The sequence below is a fragment of the Drosophila tropicalis genome, unplaced genomic scaffold (genome assembly GCF_018151085.1).
Source record: "Drosophila tropicalis isolate 14030-0801.00 unplaced genomic scaffold, ASM1815108v1 contig_845, whole genome shotgun sequence".
Classification (NCBI taxonomy): Eukaryota; Metazoa; Arthropoda; class Insecta; order Diptera; family Drosophilidae; genus Drosophila; species Drosophila tropicalis.
This window is the reverse complement of record NW_027173338.1, coordinates 8,146,310-8,164,697: the sequence shown is the minus strand read 5'-3', so window position 1 is coordinate 8,164,697 and position 18,388 is coordinate 8,146,310. Positions and strand designations below refer to the sequence as shown.

At 39.8% G+C, this 18,388-nt stretch overlaps 1 protein-coding gene across 6 annotated transcripts in view; it reads right to left on the bottom strand.

Annotated features, from left to right (window-relative positions):
• Positions 1-328: 328 nt before the first annotated feature.
• LOC137581502 (uncharacterized) overlaps positions 329-18,388 on the bottom strand; it is a 37,729-nt gene continuing 19,669 nt past the window's right edge. The window contains exons 3-7 of one of the 6 annotated variants that reach the window (XM_068295765.1): positions 8,163-9,916; positions 7,312-8,101; positions 6,396-7,153; positions 5,095-6,331; positions 329-3,803 (exon numbers count right to left, since the gene is read on the bottom strand). In XM_068295765.1, coding sequence (XP_068151866.1) covers positions 1,635-3,803; positions 5,095-6,331; positions 6,396-7,153; positions 7,312-8,101; positions 8,163-9,820 — 6,612 coding nt within the window. In that variant the 5' untranslated portion in view covers positions 9,821-9,916 and the 3' untranslated portion in view covers positions 329-1,634. Of the gene's footprint in view, positions 3,804-5,094; positions 6,332-6,395; positions 7,166-7,311; positions 8,102-8,162; positions 9,917-18,388 lie in introns of all 6 variants that reach the window. The other 5 variants (XM_068295764.1, XM_068295767.1, XM_068295766.1 and 2 more) reach the window with 5 other exon arrangements.

The following is an 18,388-nucleotide window of genomic DNA, read 5'->3' as shown; positions in this document are numbered from 1 at the left end:
TAGAAAATTCAGATTTTACGACTCGTTAGTGTCCGTGTGATTTATCATTGCAGTAACAAAAACTTTGGGAGTTTTATTTTTTTGATTCTTTTTATTAACAATTGTTGTTTTTTGTACATTTTCTTTGTTTTTTAATTAATGCCATAAATCTGTGTGTGTGTGTTGGTGTGTGTGTGTGTGCGCGTAGTAAACGAAACTAAGTTATATACACTATTTCATGTTATTGAATTAAAGGACTATTTGTAGTATATATATACATATATATATGTAGATATAGATGTATATACATATATGTATATATATATACTTATATGTGTATCAAAGGCGGTTGCTGTTTTTTTTTGTTTTTTGTTTTATTTATTTAAGATTTCTGTATACTTTTTAGTTTTCTATGTTGTTGGTTTTGCTCTTTTGTTTGCTTTTTGTATTGTTTAAAGTTTAAACTATTTAATATATGGCCCCGCTATTCCACATGTGTATTCTTTTCGTTTGCTTAAAGATTATGATAATAATTTTTGTTTAAATCTTTACATAAAACCAAATAAAAGAAAGAAAAAATTGAAACAAACAAAAGAAAACCCATAATTTTAGAACTAAATTACGTATAATATATATTAATAATTAAATTAATCTACAATTTAAGTTAAATTTAACGGTGTGTATGTGTTTGTTGCAGTTGCACAAAACATAAAAATTATATTGCAAATATTGCAAATTATTTTTAACTGATAAGTCGCTTTTTTATTTTTGTTTGGTTTTAAAATTTTTAATTTGTTTGCCTTTTATTTCTGCTAGATTTATCATATAGTATGTATATAGTACCATATTCATTGCATGATATACGACTTTTTGTTATAATTATTTCTCTTTTTTTTTTGTTTTAATGTTTCTTTTTTTTTACCATTATGAATAATCACAGTTCCCATTGAAGAAAAACAGAAAAATAATTTGTTTAAATTTTGAATTTTCTTTCCGTTACATTTTTCTTTTTATAATTTTTTGTTGTAGATTTCTTTGAAACACTTTTGAATCTTGTTGCTCTCTTGTTACCTATTTAGTTTGTTTTTTTTTTCCTTTTGCTTTGTTATTTGAGGTTAGGTTTTCTAGCCAATATTTTAATTTATGTATATACATATATAAATTTAGAAATAGTTTATATTACAGTTTAAATTAAGTTATATTCTTTTTGCACCGTTAAAAATATATATGTATTTGTATATATATTTAAAGTATTCGAAAATGTTTTTGTTTTTAATTTTGTTTTTGTTTTGTTGAAGCTCTTAAATCTATAAAAAAAACTTAATTCTAAACCAAGTTTCAAGTGCAGGAACATTGTCCAACTTTATGTGTGTGTGGCTGTGTGTGTGTGTGTGTTAGTGACAATATAAACAATTCTTGGAAGTTGGGGAGTTCCCCTTTGGTGCTTAAAAACAAATATCCTGACAAATTCCTAAAAAATAACCCAAAAAAAAAAAAATAATTATCAAAACCAGTAACAACAAAATAATAGCCCAAAAATATTTTCTTAAAATAAAGCGTTAGAAGAAGATATTTCTCGCAAAACAAAAATATTGGTTAAATAAACAATTCTAGATTTTTAATTTTTTGTTAAGAAACAAATTGCAGAAATTGGTTTATTTTCTGGAAATGACTTTGCCCGTTTTGGCATTGACCAGTATCATTTTGTTGGTCTCGGCATCTGCTGTGGCCACTGGAGTGGTTGGAGTAGTCTCCGTTGCCGCATTACCCCTAAGTATCCGACGACGCAGACGATCGCTGATATTCTCCGCCCGTTGCGGTTCCAATTGCTCGGGCTCAGGTTCCGGTGAAGGTTTCACACTCAATTCCCCGTCGTTCTTGTAGAGAATCAACTTTGTGCATGTCTTCTTGGGAGGAACGTTTGCTAATTGATCTTCTGTTGATGTTTGTTGCTGCTGTTCCATGGTTGTGTTGGTCTCCTCCACCTCCATGCGCTGGACATGATTGGCATTAGCCACATTCTGTTGGTTGTTGTTATGCTCTTCAATTTCCGATATATCTACCTTCTGTTCGGCATTATCATGGTCGACTGATTCTTGCTCTACACTGATTTCCAACTGATCATAGCAAGTATAGAATTCCACGGATTTAAGTTTCTCACTGGCATTGAAATGCACCACTGTATGCTCTTCTATCTCCGGCTGCTCGGTGGCGGTATAGTCACAATGGGCACACTGATGGGCACCAGGTGGTGGAGGATTGATGCAGGCATGCTTTTGCAAATGTTGCTGCAGTTCATCATGTTGCTGGGTCTCGTACGGACAGTGGAGGCAACGTTCGGGAGCCACTGCCGATTGTGGCATATCAATGGAGCCGGCTTCACTGCTGCCATCGGCAGCTAAATCACTGGTGGCCACCGAAGCAGACGTTGACGGTGTCGAGCTACTATGACGCTCTTCATCTTCTTCAGCTTCCTGGGCCTTTGGTGGTGTAGAATCACGCACCATGGCTCCACCGCCGCTGCCCGATTCCAATTGCTTTTTGAGCAACGAGTTTTGTCCATCAAAACTATTGCCAGCAGCAGTCGCTGCCGTACTCGACGGCGATGATGAGGTCACTCCGGTGAGACTTTGCTGCTGAAGTTGGATTCCCAACTCATTGTCGACCACCCAAATGGTTTCGGCTGCTGTAATCTGCAGTAATTTGGGTGCAGGATACTCTAAATCCTCTTTGCAGTTCTTATACAATTGCTGGCATTTCTCTTGGTAGTGTGACATGTGAACGGCTCGATGCAATTGCAGCAGAGTTTCGGCTTCTGCGCGATACTCACAGAAGGAGCAGACATAAACTTCATCGCTCTCCTGATCGTTAGGCTCATGGGCGGCCAAATGTTGCTCCAACTCAAGTTTAATATTTCGCTCATCATTGTGCTTCTGGGCAAAGCGAGCTGGACATCTGGGACAGTAGCTAATAAGTTTGTATTGATATTCTGGTGGCAATTCCTGTTGTTGCTGTTGATTAAGAGGAATCTCCGTGGTGGGTTCCAGTTGTAGTTGACTTAGATCGATCGAGAGGGGCGTCGATGTGGTGGGCAAATGTTGCGCCGCTGCCAACTGCAAGGCCACACTAAAGTCCAGACCCAACGATGAGTTGGAAGCAGCTGCGGTTCCTCCTGCGGTTCCACCACCACCCAATTGCTGTTGATGCACCGTACGCATATGACTGCTCAGATGTTGCTTCTTGGCGCACACAAATGTGCACAGACGACACTCGTACTGGGTGGGCTTATGCAGTGAGACGTGGTAGTTCATTTGGGACTTACTCTCCGATATGTAGGGACAAACGGGGCACTTTTGTTGCTTGCTCTTGGTATTGGAACTACCTTGATCGGGACCCAAGCGGGTTATCTCGATTTGATCATTCTGCTGTAGTTGGAGCAGCTCCTCGGCACTGCCATTGGAAACGGCTGCCTTGCAGGCTGCTGCCCAAATGGCGGCCACTGCTTGCAGATCCTGCGAGGTATTGGCGCCATTTACCACAGCCGCAGCACTGGCCGAGAGTGGGGAATGCAGTAGTTGCTCCAATTGTTTATTCACTAACATTTGCACATTATTTGTTGATGTATTGTTGGACTTGGAATTGTTCTGGTTTTGATTTTGATGGTTATTATTGTTGTTGTTGTTGTTGGCAATGTGAGATTGGGACTCATTGCTGGCACCGGCACCCAAAGGACGATAAATGGGCGGTGCTTTTGTTGCAGCATTGGCACTACGCTCAAGGGTCTCGATCCGTATATCCCCGGAATGCTTTAAGCGACAATGCCGCTGTGGATAAGAAGGAGAAAAGGGCTATAGGTTAGATTTCGATTTAAATTCTATATGTTTTTATATGTATGTATGTATGTATGTATATAATGTATGTGTGTGCCATGTGTATGTGTTTCTGTGTGTGTGTGGGTATATGAGTTTAGCCCCATCGAAACCACCCGCACCGTAAATGGTTCTCTTCCCCGTTTTCTTTCCGGGTTTTTCTCTTTAGGGAAGGGGTTAGCTTTCGTGGTAAAATGAAATATTTTAATAATTTAAGACAAATAGCAAGCAAATTATAAAGGAAATACTTTCACCAAATGATTTTCTTATTATCTAAACGGTATTGATGTATAATAAATATGACATAAATATAGCAAGACCAGACACCACACATTAAACATTACAAAAAAAAAAAAAAAGAAAACAAGATAATAAATAATCATATATTTATTGATATAGAAAACAAAGGAATTAAACAAACAAAAAAATATTTACCAGCGCAGCGTAGGGGGGACTAAGGACATACAAAGATGAAGTTTCTGATCGGGTAGAGTACATGGGAGTACATATGTTTTTTGTATGTGTGTGGCTATGATTTGGGGGGATAGAAAACATTATACTTCCATAACAGGACGGACACTTTGGAGTCTAACTAATAAGTTAGCTAATAAGCTGAGGGAACTAACCAAAAGGTATATAAGACATTTAAGATTTCATAGTATAAAGTCAGTTTAAAGATTTCTTCTTGTAGATATATAAAATCTTTGCTCTGAAAATCAGTCGTGTATCCCATAAATCAACAATTTATTGGTCATGAAAATTGAAATAGAATATTTGGAATCAGCAAAGATAAATTAGATGAAGTTTGAAAATGGAAATGAAATATATTTCAGTTGGAATTTGAAATAGGAACATTTGGATACATATCCTTTTGACAAATTGGTTTAGAAGTACTTGAATTTGACCATTCGAAAGGGATAATCTTGAATTCAAAAACTTTTATGTGGTATATTCAAGATCTTAAAGCATTAGGTAAAGCATTTTAAGAACAATATTTCAAAATCAGATTTAATAGATCTTGGAAATCTTTCAAACACTTTTATACCATGAAACTTAACTTTTTGAGATCTCAACTAATATTTTCTAGAAATCTTCAACTTGGTTTACTTAAGGATTCTTCTCACTGTTTTTAGGGGGGTTTCATTTCGGGTTTTTCTGGTTTACTTTAATTTTCATAATTTTGTTGTTGTTTTTTGATTGGGGACAAAACACAGAAACTTTGTCAAAATGCAATTTAAACAAATACCTGGATCACATGCTTCCAATTCGATACTTGTTGACAGTGGCCACAACGATAGGGCGATGGATCGCGTCGATCGCCATCGTTCATTGTTAATAGACTGGGACTACCTGGATTATGGAAGCGTGTTGCCTGTACGTTCTGCGTTGGCACGGCCGCATACGATGACGAAGAGTGTGGCGAGGAGGCGGCAGATGCCTGAGATGCCTGGGATGCCTGCGATGCTGATGATGACGTCGACGATGACGACGACGAAGACGCAGATGAGGACGACGACGAGGACGAGGATGCAGAAAAAGAGGCTGGCTGGATGGTTTTTGGATTAGTAAAGAAACCATCACCGGCAATGAGTTGTTGTTGTTGTTGTTGTTGTGTTGTTGATGGTAAATGAGTGTCATTTGTGTGGATATTGATGGATGATGAACTGTGGTTAACCAATTTATGAGCCAAGGACTTTGCACCAGTTGGAAAAGAATTAGAATTAGATATAGGAGTAGGAGTAGTGGTAGTTACTGGCATAGGCGATGAATTCGTGGTTGTGGTAGGTGGTGTGCTTGAGCTTGTTGATGATACGCCGACGGTGATGTTCGTTGACTGCTTGTTGGCAACGGTGAACGCATCCTGCCGATAACTTATGCCCGTACCCATATCCACAACCAAATTACTGTTAGCATTGTGATTAGTTCCAGCACCCTGTGCTGTATATGAAGAAAGACCCTGTCTAGTACGTGGTGAAGTAAGCAGATCCTGCAAGGATCTAGCCCCATTTGTAGTGCTAGTTGTGGTTTTGGTGGTGGTTGTGGTGGTGGTGGTGGTAGGCGACGTCAGACTGTCGGCACTTGCCTCGTTTTGACTCGCTTTCTGCTCACCATGCTCTAAAATGGAAGCGGCACTGGCTTTGGCTGACGACTTGCTACCGGCTAACGCCAGGGCCAGGCCACTAAGAGCACTGGCATTGGGCGTTGGCGATTGTTGGGCCTCCTGTATGGCCCGTTGCAGCAGGCCAGCTGAGATAAGGGAATGTTGTTGGCCATTGCCGCCCATCGAATTACCATTCGTTGGTGGCGAATTCTGTGATAGGCACATGGCGGCAAATACTTTATTCATATACATCTGGGGATTGGAGCCCACCGAAACTTGTAGTGGCGAGGTACTACTACCACCAGTTGATGAGGATTTTGGGAAATTGGCCTCCTGATAGTGAATCTTTACATGTGCTAGCACAGCATCTCGATTGTGATGTCTAAGAAATGATAGAGCAAGAGAGGGTAGTAAAGGCACAGGAAAAAAGGTTTTCATTAACTTACCTAAAGTTACATTTGCGGCATCTGTAGAAGGTCTTCTTCTCGCTGCCCTCTTGATGAACCTCTGTGATTAGATCATCGCTGGGCTTATTCGATGATAACGCATTGCTACGCTTAACTGGCGATATGGTCACCGATGGTGTAATCATGGCAGATTGATGATGATGTTGCTCCTGTTGCTGCAGTTGCTCTTTTTGCTGTTGCTGCTGATTCATCATGGCGGCATTCATCATGGTGGCCAACAATGGTATACGAATCAGATTATCAGCCAAGTGGGCATCATCCAGAGCATTTGGTTTGCTCGATAGAACTGGCTCCAGAGTGATATCTTGCTGGGCAACTGATCCTCCTCCTCCACCAGCTACCTTTGTGTAATCCTTAAGGAATGCCAGCGAGGCCACCTGATTGGGTGTCATCTCACCAGATTTCATTAGCTTGGGATCACCATCCTCTTCAGTGACCTTCATTAGGGTAATATACTTATTGTACTTGGTGTAGTTACGTCTGCCGGTCTCATCGTTCATCAGAACTTTGGCCGTCTTATGCGAGGGATCGCGTATGGTCTTCAGACGAATATGCTTGGTAATATCCCAACGCCAATTGGAGCGATATGAGCAGAGGGAACACTCAAAGGGTTTCTTATTCAAATGGCCGACAATGTGTACATGGAAGCGAGAGGCTGTCGATGCCCAGAAACTGCAGTGGGGACACTTGTAAACCTTCTTCAGGGAGGAATTTGCTGCCTCCTCTTCGGGTGTCATCTTTTTGGTTACCTGCCGGACGTGAGAGAGTCAAATTTCATTTTGACGCATGTGCATGGTGCAAGGGAATTAAGGACTAAAGAATTTCAATTTGTTTTTTCATTCTCTCTAATTGGGTCTTTGTTTCTTGTTTTGGTATTTGTGCTTAGAAGACTTACCTCACCATAACCCGGAGCCGTTTCGACGCCATAATAGCTATTCTCTTCATTGCTAGATGTCTGCGTCTGGTTGCTGGATAATTTAACCAGCGATTTGTTATCCTGGTAAGCAACCGCCGCAGCAGCTGCCAAATCCTTGGCTGCCTTATTCCAAATGCAGACACGATTCTGTTGCACTGCCGCCTGCTGTTGCAATGCCTGTTGTGTGTCGTGTGAACGTCTTTGCTCGCCATTGCTCTCACCCGAATTGGAATCGTACATCTCATTGGCACAGCGAATGGCCTCCACACACTGGGTCAGATGATGCAACAAATCCGTTGAGGATTTGCAACGATGGCGACAATGTTGACAACGAGTTGAACCGCTGACACTTAAATTGAGGGCCGAATGCGAATGATGATCTTCGTCATCTTCATCGATTTCCAGACGATCATCGGCATCATCCTCATGCAGGGTGACATCGGCGTCATCGTCCATAATTACGGCCGAGGCTTGACATGTCTTGCCATGGATTATCGATTCCGATAGACACTTGGCCACATGCCCGCACTGACAAACGAGATTCTCATGTTGGGCTCCAGTTCTTAGTTTATCGAGAAACGAGCTCGAGGACTTTTTGGTCAAATGGCTACGGGACGAAGCATGCGATGTTACCGTGGTGGCTGGTGATAGCTGAGCTACATCTGATTTGTCTAACATTTCGGAGATTTCCTTCTCATTGAAAAATTTGGAGGCAATTTCTGTAAGAGAACTGCGCGAGGCATTTGAATCCTTGGAGAGATTCAATACGCTAAAGAAGAGAATAATTTTTAGTTGTTTTTGAATTCTCTAATTGAGTTTTTAGTACTTACTTTTTGGGGCTTTTGGTTATGGGTATGAGATTGGGAACTGGTCTCTGAGCTCTTGGTGTTGTTGTACCCACACTTGAGGTATCCGATGAGCCACCTTTTTGCGATAGATCCGTTGGCTCTTCGTAATCATCGTACTTGCTTCGCTTGCCATAATGAACATCTTCGGGACCACTTTCCATAGGGTCCAATCCCTCCGGATCGTCTAGATCGTCATCGACATTATTGTTATTGTACTGATCCTCCAGTTCGGCGGAATCGCTTAGGAATTCATCACACATTTCACTGGCCCCAACTTTATTTTGTCGCTTCGGCCATATGGAACCGGCATTACCCACGGGCGGGACATGGTGATTCATCTCGTGGACCGTCAATGATTGTTTGATATCAGCTGTGAAATCACAAGCTGCACACTTGAAGGCACCAGCACCGCCATGATTCTTCATATGCCTATCCAGATTCCATTTATATGGTGTACGAAAATCGCAGGTTACACACTTAATCATGGGCATTGAGTGGTATTTCACATGTTTGCTAAATCGAGCCTTTATGTGCGTCACATAGCTACATTTATCGCAGCGGAAGAACTTGGTTTTACCATGCTCGGACAGCTCATGGCCACGCAATTGAGTGCGGTAAAGGGTCGTATAGTCACAGGCGCTGCATTTGAGCAGACGATTCTGGGGCTCTTCCCCTTGGGAGGGTGGAGTGGCCGAACCACTGGGCGAAGGTGTTGGCTGATCAGCCAGATTTTGATGCTCCTCCAGTTCACGTAACACCTGCAGCTGGCGCTCATAACTGCTGACCAATTCGCGTTGCTGTTGCTGCTGTTGTTGTTGCTGTTGCTCCCGTTGATGTTCCTCCTCGCGTTGCCTTTGCTTGTAGGCCTCAATGTCACGTTGCAGCTTCTGCTCTTGCAATTGCAGTTCTCTTTTAACCTGCTCCAAGGTGGGCATATCATGTACTGCAATGGCCAAGTTGGTTGACTGATCGGCCATAACACCGACACTCTCCTCGAGACGACGTTTACGGGCCTCACGACTCATGCCGCGTTTCCCTCGAGCCTGGCCATGGCCACTGGGAATGCCATCGGTGCAGCCGTGCACCATTTTCATGTGACGCACTAGCTTCTGGAAATGACGCGAAGCGTAAAGGCAGAGTTTACATTTATTAATCACAATCTTCTCGCCATGCACATCTCGCAAATGAGTGAGATGATAGCGGGGATTCTGTGTGAAATAGGCGCAGTGATTGCAACTATAGTTCCGTTTGATCTTGCATTGTGGTAGACCCTCTTCTTTGGCATCTATGGAGTTAGAAGCCTGTTGTTGTTGCTGTTGGTGTTGTTGTTGCTGATGCTGTTGCTGCACACTATTGGCCACGGCAACGGCAGCAGCTTGTTGCTGTTGCTGCTGCTGTTGTTGCTGCTGCTGCAACAATTGTTGCAACCGAAATCTTTCCAACTGTTGCACAGCTTGCAATGCATTGGCATTATTTGTTTGCTGTGTGTTTGCTGAGCTGTGATTGCTGCTATTGTGGTTGTTGTTGTTGTTGTTACTGTTGTTGTTGCTACCTGGCTCCATATACAACTGATTGCCACTAACAACACTGCGTACGATAAGCGTGTCACCAGAACGTTGCACCATCGAAGGTAAGTCCATGGTGATGGTGACCCCCACTTAAAGCTGTGATATGATATTTTTTATTTCAGTTTTTTATTTGTTTCGTTTCTGGTCAGGTCCTCCAGTTCAGACTAACTGCAAGAGAAGAAAATACAAAACATTAAATTAAAAACTCTAGCAACTGCAACAGAGAAAATGAATAAGAATGAATGCAATGACTGTTGCTCTCTTTGTTCGATCATCTATGTACATACATACATATGTATGCACATATGTGTAGATTGCTTTAGCTCATGACTAATAAGTATTGCTTATTAATTGCTTGGAATTTTACGCAAGGCTTACAAACATATTGAACCATTTCCACATAATATTGAAAGTCTAAAGATTCTTTATTAACAAGGCAGACAAGCGTATACCTTGACCCCAAGGTTATTAGGTTTAAGCTCTGCCCATGCAATTTCCTTTCATCCTGTTCTCTCTTTCTCTCTTTTAGCACTGAGAAATTTACTTAAAAATAAATACTCTTACTATCTTATAAAATTAAAAACTAGGTACTCCATCTTCTTAGAGTCGTTCAAGTGTTACCTAAATTCGCCACAACATAATCTATGTAACTAACGAGCGACCAGTTTCATCTAAAAGTTATAATTAGTGTCAGTTTTCGTTACATGGCTTACAACTCACCACGTTTCAGTTAACGTAGATTGGTGCTCTCATCTCGTTTTTTAAGAAATTACTAAAGAGAACAGAAAGTTAGTAACACATTCTAACACTCATTTAGTTATACTGGATGAAGAACAAGTTTATATGAAAACGGAGACTTGTGAAATTCTTTTCAATTAATTTTTCAGTCTTAGAAAAATTCAAGAGTTAAAGTTAAGAACAAGCATTGTCGACCTTAAGCTGCTTTAAATGCAGATTTTGGCACTAGGCCCATATCATTAAAGATACATTTATATACGCTTGAATTTACGCAATGTATTTTGCTCGAGTATATGTGCAAAAACTCATAAATATTTTAGCGCTTAATGCCCAGACAACAACAACAACAACAGCATCACAAACAATAACAACAGAAGGAACAGGAGAGTTGGAGCAGTGACTCCAATGATCAACACCCCAAAAAGGCAGTTGGGGACAAGGGTGACTTTAGTGTGTGTGTGTGGATGGGTCTGTGTCCTGGGCTGGGGCTTGGGTTGGGGCTGGTTGTAAATGAAATGTTTTTTGGCCGTTTTTAATGTCGTCAACGCGACAAAGTTGACAATGGAAGGCAAGACTGAAATGGCAGGGAGCAGGAGCATAAAAAGCCGATGCTCTGCTGTGGGACATAGAGTCAGAGTGAAACGATGCAAATACATGGAAAGAAGGCGCCACAAATCTCCAGGGTAAATGTATTGTAGTTTGTTCCTCTCACTTCTCTATCCCTCTGCCTTTCCTGTCTTTGTGTCTCTTTCACAGTGTGTAACACACAAATCCATTTTAAGGCTAATTGGAGTTGGGTCCGAAATGAAGGTCAATCTCCTCTTTGGGGCAAATTTGCGCATGAGTGAGCAACATGTTGACAGGGCACCAAACACACACACACACACACACACATAACACAAATATAAACTGCCACAACTCTGTATAATACTTTTTCCTCCTTAATCCTTTGGGTGTCGTTTTTATCAAATGCAATAATTTTTCTTTTTAAGCGCTTTTTATTAGCATCTCCCCCTCACGCCACCAAAAAGAGCTTCAAACTCAAGATCTCAAAGCTCTTAATATACCTACATATTCCCATTTCACTAAGGATAGTCATTTTACAAAAGGCCGCAATTGAAGATGGATTTGGCGTTTATCACATTTTAAGTAACACATTCAATTAGAAAAGTAAGTGAATAAAGGAAAGGATAATATAATGTATGGCGCCTTATAATATACTCTTGACATTCAACACGTTTATTGTCGGAGCAACAAGCTCATCCACATCCTTCACACGCACACATGAAAGCATGCATATGTACATTCATATACATATATGGATATACATATGTACGTATGTACATCCTCATCAGCGTCAAGGCGGAACTCATTAACGGAGGCGTCTAAAGTATGCGTTTGTTTAACTCAGGGCTGGCGTTCTCGTAAGATGAATTGAATCGCAGTCACGGACGCTTTCACTGCCAGACAACCTTGTTAACCTAATTTTCATTATTTATATGGGCTCTGATGTGCTAATATAAGGCTAAAATCAAGCTGGTCTTCATTTACAGTTCCAAATTTTTATATACCAAAATATTAAGTATCAATAATTAGTTGGAATCTTAGACTGAAAAGAACTTTAAAAATAATAGTCAGAAGAATTCATAAAAACACTTTCAAAACAAACGAAACGAAAAAATGGGTCCCAAAAAGTATGCTATACATTTACTAGTCCATCCCTGGTCTTTTAAAATGAGTGTGTGAGTGCGTGTGTGTGTTGGACATGAGGACCACGGTGTGCATTGTTGACATCGCCGCTTTAGACTCATTTCAAAATATGCTTATTATGAGGCAGGCGAAAAGAAAAAGAAAAGCAAGCGAGCTTCCTGCTTATTTGTTTTTGCTTAAGTTTTGTTGTTTTTGCTTTTGTTTTATGTTTTTCTTGGCTGAGTAAATACTTGCCGCAGACACACTCACACATACACACACAGTCACATACATACTTGGCAGCATTTTCTTATGCCGCAACACGTTTCGCTTTGAAATTTTAATTTCTCACGCAATGCCAAAAAGTATGCTAAGAAAAAGGCGAGAAGCCCTTTGTTAATGTTTTCGCAGTTGTTGTTGTTGTTGCTGCTGCTGCTGATGTTGTTTGAGCAGCCTACGCGGACTTAATTAATCTTGCTGTGGGGCTTAGTGCGTTGTCTTGGGAATCTTGTTTTCATTTTTTTGCTTCTATGGTTATCCTTTTTCGCCTTTTTTTGATAATAATGAGGCGACAGTAAAACGCCTTTTTTATGGCAAAGTGTTGGTTTTATTTTAGGCCTCTGATTGATGGTTTTAGGGCAGTAAGAAACATTTTTTGGGTTTGTTGACTTTTTGCATTTTAATTAAAAAATTTCAAGTTACTTCGAAATGTTCAACTTCAAATTAGCCAAAGGGAAATTCCATTGATATCAACAGCAATAATTAAATTGCAGCAATTGCATTAAGCAAGACCAAGACTTTCTTTGGGGAGCCAATCAACAATTTAACGATGTTTGTGAAATTTCTTTGGCTACTTTACACAATGTTTAACTTCATCATCAATTTATTTACGGGCCAAGCCAAGCCACAAACATTTTCAAGTACCTACTCCTCGGCGAGGAGGAGTGTTCTGTGTTTTTTTTTAATTGGCCAGGACTCTTTTTGTTATGGTCATGTTTATGGCAGTGCAAATTGTGGTTCGAATCATTACAAAATATAACATTTTTTATATACCTTTGAAATACATGAGATGAGTAAAAAGTTTATTTAAATCGTGAATGATGCTTATTTTGGCCAGTATTCATTTTGAATAATTATTGTTGTTATGTTTGTTGAAGTGGGTTTTCATATTTGCCAATTACTTAGCCATTGATTATAAATAATTAACCAAATCATCTGCAGATATGTAGTTAAAAAACGTTCTATATATTTAATAGTCTATAATTCGGTTAAAGTTTTAGAAGTTACAAGCCTAACAGAATATTTTTTGGTCTCAGATAATGTAAAGATTCCAAGTAACTAAATGCTATGGCAAGTAGTTTACCTTTTAAGAATATTTAAGACATCTAAAATCTATAAAGAAAGAATTCAAAGAATCTCTCTTTAAGGAACATTTTGCCTAAAGCCAAATAAAATGAAGCTTTCTGTTGCTTTATTGTAATATAAAATTACAATAGATTTCAATTATTAACAAGTTTGATGAAAGACAACAACAACAGCCATCAACACACCCAAACAACAATAGGTCAACTAATCAAATTGAAGTTTTGTATCTCTCTTTCATTTTTGTGAACTTTAAATTGACACAAAAACAAAATATATGTGGGACAACAAAAGAAGAGGCAACAAAATAACTAAAACATAAAATGAAGAAAAACTTTTTCACGCCACCTTATTACTTGAAGGTTTTTCCTTCCCATTTTTCGTTTTTGTTCGTCAAATAAAAAACCGAACACCAAACTAAAACGGCAGCCAGTCAAAAGTTTTTCACACCAACACAAAAAAAATTCAAAACAAACTCTGTCTGGTTACTTTTGCAACCAACAAACCAGCCAGCTCCACCCCAACGCCCTCATGCACAACCTCACCCTCGTCCCCGCCTCCTCATCATCCTACTTCTACTGTCTAACCGCCTGAAAGATCATTGCGTGGGGCAACCTATTTATATTGCCTTTCACATAAATCTCAACAAAATGTCAAAGTTTATTTCGCATTTTTTGAAATTAAATAAAGATTTGTCACGTAGAAATCCATTTTGCTAGAGCAAATCACACACAAAGAAGAGAGTGTGAGAAAGAGAGGGATGGCAGGAAACTTTGTCTACTAGATACTTGTGGGGCACGCCCCCAAAAAACAAAAACTTCTTAGCCTAAAGACAGTTCGAAATTGAAAATTTTGTACGTTTTATATTTTCATTCTCCATTTCATTTTATTTGACATTCTTTTGGCAACAGTTGATCTGATGGGAAGGGTGGGGTGGGGTATGGGGAGGGGAGAAGGAAAGCAATTAGTGGACATGAAGTAAAGTACTTTTCGGGGGTTACCCCTGCCACAGTGAAAGGACATTAACATATGTTAGCATATGGTTGTCACCTTTTGTGGTCTATGAATAACAATTTCTCGTTTTCATACATAAACATTACACATACGGCATGTTGGCCGACACACACAGGCACACTTAATTTCGCGAAATAACAAAAGCAAACATATGTTGGTTTGGTCCTTCCTTTTGGCCATGTTCGACACTTGAAAAAAAAACTCTGTGCGGTTTTTGTGTGCGATTTTCGTTGTTGTTGTTGGTTGAACTGATGCTAAAAGGTGTTGAGAACAGCAACCACAAGAAGAATGGCGAATGTTGGTTGCTAAAACGAGAAGCAGCAGAAGCAATCTGCAGGCAGCATGCAAATTAACGGACAGCCAGAACGACGACGACTACGACGACGAGCGAGGACAACGTCGCTAATGTTTCGAGTTTTGCATTGTCTGCACTCGCACACTTATACAAACTCACACACACACACACTCACAAACATACACATACACTTGGGATGCATTATGCCTTCGGCAAACTCATCGTCCTTTTGTTTAAAGCCGCTTGCCTGTGTTTTCTCTCTCGCTCTTTCTCTCTTAGTGCCATTCGTTTTCGTTCCCTCTCGTCCAACTCGTTCGTCTCGTTTCCTCTCCGCTTTATAAATTATTATTCTTATTGGCTGCCCACAATATACATATATGTATGTATATGTTTATGTTATTTTTCCGTTACACACTACACAACGCTCTTGGAGTCCAACAACAACTGAAGAAGTGGCCGCCGTGGTTGGATTGATGCTGCTGCTGCTCCTAGTTGGTCCTCTTATGGCAGCATTTGCAAGACTCTGTTAACTAACAGTGCAGTGTAAGTTAAGAGAAATCCTTGATTTCTCTTAAATTTGGAGCTATGTTAAAGGGGCTAACATGGACATGTTAGGTAAAGTTCTAACAATGTCGGAAATTTGCTCGTTAAATCTTAAGAATCATTTAAACCAAAGCACCGGAAAACGGAAGTAAACAGCAGAATATGAAAAATAAATGATAAACTATATTTGATGCAAGTTAAAAAGGGAAAGAAAATATTTAAAAATATTAAAAAACTGGAAAACTGGTTGAAGTCTGAGCTTTTACTGAACAGAGATTTAAAGATACTTTGAAAGAAGTGAAATATGCAGAGAATATTAACTCATTATTGTAGATTCCTTTTCAAGTTTTAATTTAGATTTATTCGTATCCAGTTTATTACAAAAATTTGCAAAACATTTCTACTCGAATGCAATAAAAATTTGGTTACTTCACTGAAACTCTAACTCTTCTCATTCGCTTCAGCAAATTGCAGTTTAGTTTTCTCTTTTTCTTTTTTGTAACCTCAACCAGAACAACAATTTTTGATTACAGTCAAAGAACTAGTTGGTTTATTTTTTTGCTAGTTCTTTGAATTCTGTGTGTGTGTGTGTGTGCATTTGTGCGGCTTCATTACGCCCGCAATCCTTCTCATCCTTTGGCCAAGCAACACTTTTGCACTAGAAAGTGAGAGAGAGAGAGAGAGAGACAAAAAAAAAGGAATTGTGGGCAAAAATTGAGCTGCTTCATTTACCTCGTTGGCATGCGGGAGGGGGAGGTGCGGGGGGAATAAACTGCAACAGCAGCAGCATAACAAGCAAACAAACAAGCAGAGTTTTCCCTTGTTTTTTGGCAAGGATAGCCGAGTAGCCAAGTGTTTGATTAGAAAAGTTTACACAAAAGTTGCTCAAAAGATTTGAGACTAGCTTGAACTTCCGGCGGACATACATACACACTTGTATGGTCAATATTTGTGCAGGACACGTGTCACAAGGACATGCCAACGAGATGCTATGGCTGCAGCAGCTGCTGGTGCTGCTTTTGGGTGTCATAAGATTTTTCATTTTCCACATTTTATTAATTTCTCAATGGCAAGCAAGCAAAAAAAAAGGCCTTTACATATACATTAGAGTATATTTCATGTGGCTAAGCACAGGCTATCACATCGCACACACACACACACACACCAACATCGGGCAAGATACAAGGAGAAGGACTGAAAAGAAGCTGCTGGCCCCAAATGACAGGCTCAAACGGGTTTAAATGGGCGCCCAGACAAGTGACGCCTGCTTCCTGGGTGTATCCTGCTGGCCATTGCTGGCTGGCTCATGTCAGGCCCTGACCGTGTCCCCCAATTCTGTGTCCCTTTGTCCCAGTGTCCTTTTTATTCCATCCTCAGTTTGGTATAAAAATGCATGACCGCAACACATTTTTCAGCTCATCCTACGGATCCATTCTCCCATTCTATTTCTCATTTCACTACGTTTTCTTTTTTTTTCTTGCCTTCAAAGTGTTAAAATGTTGATTGTCCTTTTTTGTCTGCCCCACATGCGAGACGTTTTCGTGTGAGTGTGCGAGTGTGTGTCCTTTTTCTTTTTTTTTTTTTTGCTGCTATTCGTACGTCTCGTGCGTGTCACAAATAAATTTTTAAGTAGCATTTGTGTTGATTGCGTCGAAAGAGGATACCAGAGAGAAAATTCAAGTTCTACCTCCTTTTTATGGTCTTCTCGCTCTCTCTGTCTCTCGTGCTGTGTACTGCGCTTAGATGCCTCAAATCCTGGGTCTACTAACAGCCGCCTTAAGAGCGCTTGATTTCCACATTATTTTTTCAAGTGGATTTTCGTTTTCTGGTTGGTTAACAAATTAAGTGCGGTAAATGTCTCACTTTCCCTTTTTCCCCTTACCTTACACACACATACATATTCTCTCTGTGGAAATGTCACATTAAAATGTTTGCTCTTTTTTTCTTATTTCGGTTACCGTAAAAGTGCAAATAGTGTGTGGATGGCAAAATCTGATAATTTATGTGAATTCGATTAAAGTTACATTGTGCTAAGGGAATCGTTTGCTAAAATCCTTCGCTCTTCCCTAAGAAAGTAGTTTACGATTTGGTTTTAAATCATGTAAATTGCAATTATAGTGCCAATTTGATATTGTTTTTCTTTAGCTTTATCTTACTAATTGGTTTCCTTCGTTGTGTTTCTGTTTATTGGTATTTCAATTATCTTAAAATATTTTCCCTAATTCGTAGTTTTCAAATGATTTGATTTGCTCTAAGCTTAGCACAGGCTTACAAAACTCAGAGCCAAGGACCAGAATGCAATGGTTAATGATGCGTTGAGAGTACAAGTCAATTACATAGTTCATATTAATATAATTAAAGGAAAATACTAAATATTTATCTACATTCTAACATAAATTTTAAACCTATTTGATGCTTCAATAAATTTATTCCCCAACATGTTCTGGTTACATGCAGTTTCTGGGAATTTGATTAATTTTCAAGGCTGCCCCAAACTAAGTCAAAACTAGCAGCCAACAGTCCTTCACTCACTTCAAAGTTGCAGCAGTAGTCAAAGCCGCAGCGGCACTTTATCAAACGAGCGCAGTTGCCGCAAGGAAAAGTCAGAGGCACACACACACTCTCACACATGCACATATTCTCATACTCATATGAGAATCCTCTTTCGGCTTTTTGGTTGCAGTAGCAAGAACATAGGAGCTTGGTTCTTGTAAACACGTGCACAGTTATAAAAGCATATAAAATTTCCTATTTAACTTCCGGCATGTTTCAACACACACACACTTACACATACACAGGCAGGACAGGCAGGCATCTATTCACATATATTGCTGAGATGCGTGTCTGTGTGTGCGTGGCAGCTCGTCCTGTTCGTTGCTCCTCACAAGAGAAAGTCTAAAGAAAACATATCCGTGACAAAGTAAACCACCTCAAGGTGCAAGCAACAATAATAATACTTTTAGTAGTTGGTTTTTTCTGCCCCTTCCCTCATCGCGCCA